Source organism: Pinus tabuliformis, chromosome 5_2 (assembly GCF_031772625.1).
Source record: "Pinus tabuliformis cultivar Carrire ecotype Pingquan chromosome 5_2, CPIR1, whole genome shotgun sequence".
Lineage (NCBI taxonomy): Eukaryota > Viridiplantae > Streptophyta > Pinopsida > Pinales > Pinaceae > Pinus > Pinus tabuliformis.
Window position 1 is genome coordinate 680,247,688 of NC_142306.1, and position 12,698 is coordinate 680,260,385.

At 37.0% G+C, this 12,698-nt stretch overlaps 1 protein-coding gene across 3 annotated transcripts in view; it reads left to right on the forward strand.

The window, feature by feature from the left end:
- LOC149160944 (nardilysin-like) overlaps positions 1–10,609 on the forward strand; it is a 413,290-nt gene extending 402,681 nt beyond the window's left edge. For 2 of the 3 annotated variants that reach the window (XR_016261820.1, XM_089436840.1), the window contains one exon: positions 7,869–7,995. Coding sequence is in view for 2 of the 3 variants with exons in the window: in XM_089436840.1 (XP_089292966.1) it covers positions 7,869–7,910 (42 nt within the window). In the remaining variant the exon portion in view is untranslated. Of the gene's footprint in view, positions 1–7,868; positions 8,023–8,548; positions 8,671–9,655 lie in introns of those variants that run through there. The other variant, XM_089436839.1, reaches the window with a different exon arrangement.
- Positions 10,610–12,698: the final 2,089 nt, after the last annotated feature.

The following is a 12,698-nucleotide window of genomic DNA, read 5'->3' on the forward strand; positions in this document are numbered from 1 at the left end:
GGGGAAACCCTTGATCAATTCTTCTTATAATTCTTCAAAAGTTTAGCAGAGAGAGAGAGAGTACAATTTACAATATTCACTTGCCCAATCTGATCATTCAAAACAGCAGAAATAGAAAGCCCTAACCAGAAAGTCAACGCTGGTCAACAAGGCTGAAATTGACCTCCAAAACAGCGCAGTCAACTTGGCCTCCAACAACAAGATAATGCAGCCCAAAACAGTGTGAAAATAACCAATCAAATCTGGTCAACAAAAGCCAATGCAACAACTTGAATTAGGGCAGTCAATGCTGGTCAACGCAGGGGTCAAATTTCCTCAGTTTTTGTGCTTAAAATAGCGGCATGCCCAAACAGAAGTCTCCCTCCCAAAACTGAAGTCAAACAGGGTCAACGCTGGTCAATGTCAACCTCCTGAAATTTCGGCCAAATCTGGTCAATGTAACAGCTTAGAAAAGATAGTGTCCTTTCGCACGTGTGGAGAGAGAGAGGCCTAGAAATCCATAGCCAATCAAGAAGAGAGAGAGAAAGATGAATTAGATGAGATGCCAAAATGAGGAGGCACCTTGTATTTATATGCAATGTTGAAGGTTGGAGGAGGCTAATTTGATCGTTGGCCGACCTTGACAATTTGTCCATAATCAAAATAAATTCATAACTTCATTTGTACATGTCAGAATCGGATGATCTTTTAGATCAATCCTACACCTCTCAAAAAGAGGAATCCAAGAAAAATATCATGTGAAAATTCTATCGCTGCAACATCTGATTTACTTTTCCTACTTATTTTTCAATAAGTTATTTATGAAATTCCTTCAATAAACATTAAAATAAATTCTGCTGCAGATATCACACTATAATACAAAAACAAACACATGTACAAGAATCAACTCATTGACACAAATATTTTGGACAACAGTCCCCAAAAAAACCTAATGTGGGAAAACCAGTGCAGCAAGGGAAGATTTTTATTATTCAGCAATTCTTCAGTACAACAGGGTGTTAAACTGGCTTACCCACAGAGAGAAATTTTTTCAAGCACTTCTCCTAGTCCCAACGTCAGCTTGGCTGACCTCTGCGTGGCTCCTAGACACTCTGTGTCAGCCCCTGCTTGATTGCGTCAGCCCTGGGCCTCTCTGCGTCACCCACGCAGGCCCTCTAGTGATTGCATAGTCTCTTGCTGCCTTTGCGTCTACTTGAAATGCCTTGCGTCTGCCTCTCCTACCTCAACGCTGGTCTCTAGTGGCTGACCTCATCTCTTTGTTCCGTACTTGCTGCCTCCTGACTGGTCACCAGAACACCAGTTCGAATTTCTCAGCAAACCCCGCTCCAAAAATTGAATTGACTGGTCTCCCTCAGTGTGTTCTCCATGTGACTCTCAAGCCTCCTCTTATACTTTTCTTGTTGACAAATCAACAGTCGAGATTAAGTCCCTAATCAACGGCTAAGATTAACTCAGGGTTGATCCATGACTTTTGGACCCTTCTAACACAATTTTTGCTCATTTGGGGTAACATTGGATGTGCTCTAGCCACAAAATTTGGTGGAGAGGTTGGGGAACATGAGATCTCCAATACCCAGAAAGGGTTTGGGCAGATTCTAAAAAGATTAAGAGATATTAAAATAATTAATATTTTTAATGGAGTCCCTAAGTCGAAACTTAGGGAAAATAAAATATTAATGTGTATTAATATGAATCTATGTTAGAATGGTCCAAAAGACATGGATCAAGCCAGATCTAATCTTGGCCATTAATTAGGGACTTAATCTCGACCATTGAGATTTCAATAGGAAAAGTATAAGAGGAGGCTTGAGGGGCACTTGGAAAACACACTGAGGGACACCAATCAGTTCAATTTCTGGAGCAGGGTTTGCTGAGAAATTGAAACAGTGGTCTGGAGAGCAGTCAGGAGGTAGCAAGTACGGAACATAGAGACGGGAGATCAGTGCAGAAGAGGTAGACGCAGAGGTAGCAGAGACTGTGCAAAGCCAGAAGGGCCTGCGTCATCCACACAGAGGTTGCAGGAGTGACGCAAAAGCCCAGAGAGGTTGTGCAGAGCCTCAGTAGGCTGATGCAAAGGGTTTCAGGTTGTAGTAGAGGTCAGTAGGGCCTACGCTGGGTTTAGAAAAGTGCTGGAAGTTTGTCTATCTGTGGGTAAGTCAGTTTGGCACCCTGTTGTACAAGAAAATTGCTGAATAATAAAATCCTCCCTTGCTGCACCGGTTTTCCTACATTGGGTTTTTCCGGGGACATTAGTCCAAAATAACTATGTCAATGTGTGCATATTTTTATTTCTGTATTACGATGTGATATCTGCAGTAGTATTTATTTTAATGTTTGTTGAAGTAATTTCATGAATAACTTATGATGAATAAGTAGGAAAAATAAATTAGTTGCTGCAGTGATAGAATTTTCACAGTTTTATACTAAATCACATTAATATTTTATTTTCCATAAGTTTAGACTTAGGGACTCCATTAAAAATATTAATTATTTTAATATCTCCCAAACTGTTTAGAATCTGCCCAAACCATTTCTGGGTATTGGAGATCTCATGTGCTTTAGCCTCTCCAATTTTCGTGGCTAGAGCACATCCGATGCTACCCCAAATCAACATATCAGCTACCTCATAAGAGCTGTCTATAGTGATGTTTGGCCCTAGTTGCCAAATTTAACATCAATACATTCAATAAATTAGACATAAAAAACATAAATTTATCAATAACAAGGCTCACATGCAAGATAACATGCATGAACAATACTTTCATTGATCCAAGATAACTTCTCCAAAGACAAGAAAATAGCTCCAATATGCAAAGTGCTCCATAGATCACATCTTCTCCAAGATACAAAGAGGTTGAAATTCTCCAAGAGAGGCCAAATTAGTCCAAGTGATGATGAATGAAATGAAAAGTCCTCTCCTCTATTTATATGGGGATGAGTTTTAATACTAGCCTAAAAGTCCCTACTAACAAGTTAAATCATAAGAAACCCTTGGGTTACAAGCAAACCCACTACCTTTTGATCATAAGTGCAAAATAAGCCCACACGTGTGAACCGCTAGCCTTCAGGGGCTGATGTCATACATGAAATAGGCTCTCAGTGGCATCTCCAAGTGTTATGAAGTGTCCATTGTGGTGTAGTAGCATGTAAAAATCTTGATTTGAGGGTTGGCCCTCAATTTCACATCAATTACTCTCTGTGATCCCAAATCTAGCTGGAGCACCACAAAGTGGTCTCAATTGGTCTCCAACTATTCATAATGTCCATCTCTTCTCCAATGTTGAGGGCTTTCTAGGTGTTACTAACCCTCCCAAGTCTTCAAAGGTGAGGCCATCCTCATCTGGGCCCCGAATTAGCTACCATCCCTCATAAGTTGCTAAGGCTGGCTTGGGGGCATGCTAGGTCCAGGTCTATCATTTTGAAGAATCATCAAATACAATGCAAAGTGGTAGAACATCCTAGGTGCTGGAGGTGCTCAGGGTCACGTGTGATGTGCTGCTATTGCTAGGAGGCCCAAGGCTCTTGACGCTTCATCTGATAGTGCCATTATACTTCGATGGCCTAGGTACTTGCCGAAAGGTGCCCCAGACATGGGCTGCTGAACCACCTGACAATCACAACATAAATTCTAGTGGAAAAGACTAGTCATTAAGTACAAAATTGGTTACTGCATCTGAGTGAACCAACCTTGAATGTAATGGGCTATTTAATATTTTAGATTCCCCTCCAAAATCAGGGCCTTGAGCTCGCAATGGTGTTTCCTCTCTAGGTAGGAGTGTATAAAGCACAATCCTATTAGGTGTTTCCAACCCCTAAGAGGAAGTAACATTTCTTTAGTCCACCCCAAGGTTACTTGGGAGCAAGAGCAGGGAGTGACATTTTCAAAAGCTTTCGGGTCAGGAGCAAATTGGGAGAAATTTTTTATATAACATATATTTTTGTATATTTTGATGCATATGTGTCAACAAAAGCATGTAGAATGATGAATTAGATACAAAAAACATAAAAACATGTATTAAACCATATAACGTCAATCATCTAGAAGTTATTATCTTCATCGACCACATATGCAAGTTACAAGTTCTCATTTATATAGCATGTAAGGGTGCACATAACCAAAATAACATCGAGTGCAATCCATCTCTAAACGAAAAATATATCAACAAATAAGCTCTAGATGACCTCTAGCATCCAAAAAAATCACGCTATAACAAATAGCTACATATCATCAAAATCATTGCCTATCTTGGGATCTTTGTCATTAATATCACCCTCTCAGCAATGAACAAAAGATAAAAAAATGTAGCATGTCAAGTCAATGACATGCTACATTTAGTAGGGTCATGATAGAGGAGTTCGACAACCAAAGTCACTAACATCAAGGTACATAGAGGGTTTGGTGCTCCTGATTAAATACGAATCCATACCCTAGTACATGACAAAATCCAATAAAAACATTGCAACCATGGTCCACGCTTCAATTGATAGGTGTTAGTGAATAATAATGATGGCATGGAGGGGAGAAGACCTTGTGGCGAAGAGCCTTGGTCAAAGGGACCATCTAATGGTGATACATATCCTGAGTGTATAGATGTGAGGAGGGAACAATCGTGGATGCATGAGATACCACTTCAGCCTTTGTTTTTCCACCCCTCTTATGTGCCTTTTATTTTTGCTTGATTTTTCTTTGTATTACTGTTCATAGCTCAAGGGTTAGAACATGCTTTGAATGATAAAGCAATTGTATTACCTCTTAATGATGAGTTATTTTATTGCTCATCGAGGTTGGGACATGCAATGGTTACTTGTTTTGATGTAATGGAGCAGCATGTGCTCAGGAACCAAGTGATGGTCATAATGAGTGAGGTAGAGCTCATGCTATGCTTTTTCCCAGTGTGGAAAAAGTCTGCAAAAAATCCCGATTTATTCCTAAAAACGCGATTTTTTGAACTAAACGATTTAATCCCCCGACTTTTTGGCGACTTTTTCACAAAGGAAAAAATCGCGATTTTTTCCTTATACTCCCGATTTAATCGGGAGTCGACCCAAAAAGTCTTCCTCCCTTCCCAGGCCGCAAAAGGTGAAAAAACTATAAATTGAAGCTTCCATCCATGCATTTTCAAGTTATTGCATTGTATTGTTTGTCATACTTCTTGCGAGCATAGCAGTCTCATTTGTAATCTGTTAGTTTTGAGGTTACGATATGTTTTTGTTTTCCAAGGAAAAACAAATCTTTATACTTCATATTTCTAGTTAGAAAGCAAAGTATACATTGGCTAAGCCTCCAGGCTTTCAGTGATCCAGACTCTAACAGCCACTGCCCCTTCAAAAGATTACAAAAGTACCAAAAGGATAGGCATACAACAGTGTTCCATAGAAGGAACTCCACACCATCAAAAACATTGTTACAGTTGTTGAATGTTTCCAGGAGAAACAACAAAGAAGAGGTCATGAAGATCAAATAGCAACAACCTGTCTAAAAAAACAAAACTAGTGCCTCAAAAAAGAACCCATTTTTCAGACAGGAACAAAGTACTTGTGAAATCTTGTGACAACAAAGATCCTTCCTGCAATGAGAGCCCGTTTTGAAAGGGAATCTTCTTTAGTGGTGAATTCCCTGTAAATGTGGGGAAAGTTTATGTATTAGAAGTGGTTTTTACCTCCAAGAGTTTTTGAATAATAGATGCCAAGGCTAGGTTAATAATCTGACATCTACTGTTTTCTCAGAAAATAAGCAGCTTGGATTCACCAAGCGTTAATTTCTACTGTGATACTAATTGTTAATTTTCATTGGACCTACCACCTGACACCTTATTACCCAAGCAGATTACAATCTACTGAATAAATGCATGACTTATTTCTTAATACAATTAGTAGAAACAAAAATTAAAAGGGGAAGAGGATCTGAGTGATTGATTACTTGATGACTTTTAGATGACTCATGATATACATTTATTATATTTTTTGTTGATATTTTGACTCCTGAGAGTTGAGACTCGGATAGGACTCAAAATTCAGGAGTTGATTCACTATTTTGATATGTGATGTAGCATTAGACTTCATATACATATTTTATATTAGCTTTCGTTACATGTTTATGTGGAAATGAATTTATTTGATGTTGTGGATACTCTGGATGTTAAAATAAAATAAAAAATGAATAATTTGTGTTTTTTTTTTTTTTTTTGCCGACTTTTTCAAGAAACTCCCGACTTTGACGAGTTTTTCAACTTTTGGACCCTTGCCGAATTAATCCCGACTTGACTTTTTCCACATTGCTTTTTCCCACATGCTAATTTGTATGTCCTAACCATCTTTTGCATTTTGATGTTCTTTCTTTTAATTTTATTTTTTGGCCATGATATGCTCATTTTTGTTTCTTTTAGCTACATCAACCTCCTAGGACAAGGTTTCCAACCCCTACCTAGTTATTTGGATGTATGGATGTCAAATCCCAAAGAACTAATGGTCAGTTGAACCCCAAGTATGAAGGTAAGATAAGGGCTTGTAATGTACGTTGGAAAGTGGCAAGTATGACATAGGGATAGATCGAACTGCACTCTCTCTATCAAGGCTTCCCAAGTAGTGCCCCTACCATACCCATTAGGTCATTAGGGGAGGTCCCACTAGACTAGGATCGAAGATTAATCCCCCATTTAAGGTGAGAAAACAAGATCACAGATAAAACTCATTCTTCTTCTAGATCACCCAATAATCCATATCAAATGCCCAAATACCAACAAGCATAAGCACCCGATTGCAAAATGATTAAAGTAATTTTTGAGTGGAAGTCCACCTTTGTCCATGTGCCCTCATTGGATGGAAGAGAAGCATATGGTTGATGCAAGTGGCAGAGAAATATGGCATATCATCAGCTAGTGGTGGCTATTAGGAGCTGCTGGCTGTCAAGAGTAGGAGAAAAGTTTTCTATATAGGATTACCTGTTTTGGTGGGTAACACTACCAAATTTGAATTTATTCATAAAATGTTATAGCTGCAGGCTGACAGAATCCAATATCAGCCAATCTTTGATGCCACCCGAAACTTTCCGAGTTATTAAAAAATTAGCTCAAAATTATTATCAGGGCTGTGTGGCGAACTAATTCATAACTAATGCATCAAGAAATGGAGGAAGAACCACCCCATAAGGCAAGAGAAAACTTATTCTTATATCACTTGACTATGTTCAACATTCCTCATGCAGGTTCCATTTTTGGCCAACCTGAAAAATGAAATTTTTAATTATACAATTTGTTCATTATGTTTTATTAGAGGGGGCACACCAAACATATTTGGCTTCCAACCTTTACATCAACTTTTAAATTTCTTACTTTTATACTTGGGCACCAGAGACTGAATTTACATCATATTTACAAAATAAAACTCAACTGTCACCGGAGTGACCACACTTGTAAAACCTTTCTCTATAGATATCTTTATCTACTTGCTAATATATATTCTTCAAGTCAGCTGGAATATGTATGGAATCCTCAGGTTGGCTAACTGGCTAGCTAGATTGTACATGTGCTTTTGTTGTGGTCTTGATTGTGCTCCTTTAATCCTTATCTGATCAAATTAACCCCCAAAAGCGGTGCACTGATGCTAAAATGAAGAGAATTTTCAATTTTCTTTACTGATATGCACCTTGTGCGAAATTCATTTATTTGGATTGAACTATTAGGCATACTCTTGCTGTTTCTTGCAGACATTTCTAAACAGTTAGAAATGTCATGTGGGCATGTCTCAATGAGCTGTTTAGTTTCGATTTTATTCGTGTAATAAAAAACAAGATGGTTGGAATAAAGAATTAATTTTAAGTTGGAAATTATAACTTTATTAACTTCTGACTTACATTCTGCAAACTGCAGGACAAAGGAACAGCTTGGATATGTTGTGGATTGTGGCTGTAGGATGACACACCGTGTACTGGGATTTTGTTTCTGTGTTCAATCTTCCAAGTATAGCCCACCATATTTACAGGAAAGACTAGATTCATTTATCGATAAATTACAGCAAATTCTGGTATGAGCTCCAAAGTCTTATGCTGTAGTTGTTTGTTGTTAACTTAAATAAAGATCAATAAGTTGTGAACTTCCTTATTCTCCTTTTGTATTTGGTGTCTCTTAAATGTTTGTTGCATGTGCATAACTGACTTTCTTTTCTAATTTTCTGATTTCATTTTCATCTTGTATTAGTTCTTTCAGTACTGTTTATGCCTTTCTGGTACACAGCTTATAGGGTTTTGCTTGATTATCCAAGAAGCTAGTTGCCTTAGTTTTCCCAACAGACCGATTTTCTGGCCTTCAACAGTTTTCTATCTGGTGTCTTCTCTTGTGAATCAAGCAAGTGCAATGAACAAAATACTAATTGCTCAACCTCCTTAGTAACAAGTTTGAGACCATCTTATATTGCACTCTGAAGACCGAGTAAATGCAGAACATGCTGTTTTAGAGAGATTTTTATTTTCCTCAACATTTCAGTGGCGTTTGGATACAATTTGAATTGCAAAGCGCGTTGTATTTATTTTGTTTGGGTATATTTGTTCCAGGGTGAGATGGATGATAAAGAATTTGAAAACTACAAAGTTGGATTAATAGCAAAGAAATTAGAGAAAGATCCATCTCTAATTGATGAGACTAATCGTCACTGGAGTCAAGTTGTGGAAAAAAGGTATTGTTTACTGATGACCCATTTTTATACATACTTACCAGTTGTCTAACTTGTGAGTTCATATAAATTAAAATGCAATTCTTAAACTACTTTTTGCGTCAATGGAAGATAATCTGTCTTCTTAACAAGAAGATTCTATCAAAGAGACTAAACATCTGTCTTTAAGATATCACCTGAGCTTTTGTACAGCTTTCCAAGAGCCTCATAATGCAGTAATGTAATGAACTTATTAGCATACTGCATATTACAACGGTGCATATTCTTCTCAATGATAATGATATCGTCTAATAAGATAGAGTATATTGCATCGATTCTATTCTTATATAAAATGTTTGCATTTGTCTACTGCATATCGTAAGTCTGGAAACATATTTGTCAGATGGGTATTGTTCTAATGAATTTAGAATTAATGGTTGGTTATATAAACCCTTTGCAGTTGGATTATCTAGCCTCTTAAATTTTAATACAGCACCACATGCAGCTCCATGGGTTGACTTTCTACCAATGATGTGGGTACCTTGCTGACTGTGCTAGATGGGCATTTTGGTTAAGGACCCATATCCAATAGTAGTTGGTCTTGAGTTCCTAATGAATTTTGTCCATCATATTGGAAATTTGACAATTTTTATTGGTTCCAAGGATTAGACATCCCTCTCCAGTTCTTAAGACCCAGTTCAAAGAATTTACTGCAAGAACATTTTCAATCAACGGCCACATGCTCTTAGAGTCTTAGGCTTATACCTGGAAAAGCCTACCACAGGTCAATCAACTTATCCTTAAAGTTGCTGAAGGTGGTTTTGATTTAAAACATGCTAATAGAGAAATATTAAGGAGCAGCTTAGGAACAATGGGAATTGGTTTTATGGTTCTGATGTGATGCAAATCAGAAGGCTAGGAACAATTTTTATGTTTCAATTTCTTTCCAACACAAGATGATATTCATGTTTAGAATCTAAACTGACACACATTACATTCTATTGATCAGGTATTTGTTTGAAATGCTGAAGCTGGAAGCAGATGAGTTAACCAGAATACGGAAATCAGATGTTATCGATTGGTATAATTCATTTCTAAAGACAAATTCCTCCAAGTGTCGTAGACTAAACATTCATGTATGGGGTTGCAATGCTCATAAAGCTGAGGCAGCAGAATCAACAAAAATAGGTAATGTTATTGATGATATATCGGCAATGAAACTTACTAGTGAGTTCTATCCATCGTTATGCTAAAAGCATGTTCCTACCAAGTGAATATTCAGTCAGCTCCATCCATTATTTAATGTATGGCATCCCAAGTGCCACAAGATAGCCCCATCTGCCTACTTGTGCTTTGATGCTGAGTCTATTACTTGGAGCACAGAATTAAACACTATGCTTCCAAAGCCATAATCAGCTGCTTCCTTCGCATTTTTCATGCTCTTACAGATTGTACCATTTGATTCAGCATTGCAGTGCACTGTTCATTTGTGGAGTTCAATCATTATGTTTTGTAAAACATGTTGAGGCATCCCACATTTATTGATTCATTGGCTGAAAGAACCAATTCTTTCTGCCCTAGATAATTTAACATTTCTGAATATTTTTTGGGCATATGTGATATAGATCCACTCCAAACAGAAGTCTGGAATCACCATTACATTTATATTCTTGATTTTTCAAGTATTGCATAACCATTAAGATTGGGGTGGCTATCCTTTCACAATGGTGATGACCAGGATGTCTTTTTGGAAATGGTTACAGAAGCTATTGCATATTTAACTACAGAGATTGGTTAAATGCCCATTCAAGTTATGGGCAGAATAATTGTACTTTATAAAGGGATTTTCAATTTTATGTCGAAGTCCACACTCACTAAGCACAGTTACTTCAATAAGTATCTTGTATCAATAATGAAATTATTTATTTATTTTGCAGATCATTGTTCTGCATTCCACCCAGCACTTGTGACTTATTTCCATGGAATTCATAATTGTGATTCTCTTCATTCGTTCTGTTTTGGAATTTCAAAGAAATCTTACAGTTTTCCAGATCAATGTCTTGTGTCCAGATCCTTGGACCGTTTTATTTTCATTTTCTTTGGAGTTCGGTGTTGGTGAGCCCCATAAAAAGTCAATTAGTAAATGAACGAAAAACAACGCTTTAAAGAAAGTGATGCCTTGAAAGTTACACTGTAGATTAAAAAGTCCAAAACATCTTTCAACAAGGTTATGTTGCTTCTCACTATCGTAAAATGTTTAAAAGTGCCATTTTCAAAACCTGTCGTGTCTTTGAAACCTGTACCTATCTTTCTGTTGAAGGTGGCATATAGGTGGAATGCTTATTAATTATGAGTGGGGATCTTTGTAAGTCATGCAAATATCTTGTATCAATAGTGAAATTATTTTTTTATTTTGCATATCATTGCTCTGCATTCCACCCAGCACTTTCACTTGTGTATTTTTGTAAAAGGTATACATATTTTTGTGTTATTCCCACGGAATTCATGATTGTGATTCTCTTCATTCATTCTGTTTTGAAATTTCAAACAAATCTTACAGTTTTCCAAATCAATGTCTTGTGTTCAGATCCTTGGGCCATTTTATTTTCATTTTCTTTAGAGTTAGGTGTTGGTGAGCTCCATAAAAGGCCAATTAATAAATGAAACAAATACGGTGCTTTAAGGAAAGTGATGTTTTAAAAGTTATATTGTAGATAAGAAACCCTAAAACATTTTCTAATAAGTTTATGTTGCTTCTCAGTATCGTAAAATGTTTAAAAGTGCCATTTTCAAAACCTGTACTGTCTTAAAAACCTGTACCTATCTTTCTATTCAAGATGGCATAGGTGGAATGCTTATCAATTATGAGTGGGTGTCTTTGTAAGTCATACAAATGACGTGGAAAATAGGGTTGATAAACATTTCTTAAAGAAGAGGCCAAGGTGGGTTTTACTAGCAGGAGATTGTTGTGTAAATTGGTTTAAAATTGTGTCACTCATAACTCTATCCTTTTTTTTGTTGTCCCTAATAACATACAATTTTTTTTTTTGTGGTTCATTGTGGTGGAGATCAGTACATCCATGGAAAACCACCCGTGTCTATGTGAGTCGGTTATCTTTCATGTAGGAATTACTCCCGAGGAGTAAGCGTGTCAATCTTGGTGGGAATGGAACTCGGGTGGGGAGGATAATAGTGACTTCTCCCTACCACTTGAGCTACACCCACTTAGACATTTTTTTTGTGTGGTTCACTTTACCAGAGATCAATACTAACTACATCCACAAGAAACTCATTCGTGTCTAGGTCAGCTTTCATGTAGAAATTACTCCCAAGGAGTGAGCATGTCAATCTTGGTGGGATTGGAACCCGGGGGGGAGGATAATAGTGACTCCTCCCTACCACTCGAGGTACACCCAATTGACATCCCTAATAACATTTATAGATTATCCTTCAAATTTTTTTTTTTTTGAATTCCTTAATCATACACCAAGTTATCTACATGCACTTAATATGACATTAACATTGTGGATTAAATTTCATGTCTAATTTCTCCAAATAGTTAATTTATATTCCAGCGAGATATATATATATATATATCTATATATATATATATATATATATATATATATATATATATATATGTTAAGTTTATCCTTATTACTTCATATTTAGTTTCATAATACATCATGCAATCTCACAATATGTCCTTGTATCATTGTAAGTGCATGGCATGGTCACATAATAGTCAGCCTCATCGAACTTGAAAGTGTGTGTCCAAATGAGATTGTTGTGTAAATTGGTTTAAAATTGTGTCACTCATAACTCTATCCTTTTTTTTGTTGTCCCTAATAACATACGTTTTTTTTTTTGTGGTTCATTGTGGTGGAGATCAGTACATCCATGGAAAACCACTCGTGTCTATGTGAGTCGATTATCTTTCATGTAGGAATTACTCCCGAGTAGTAAGCGTGTCAATCTTGGTGGGAATGGAACTCGGGTGGGGAGGATAATAGTGACTTCTCTCTACCACTTGAGCTACACCCACTTAGACA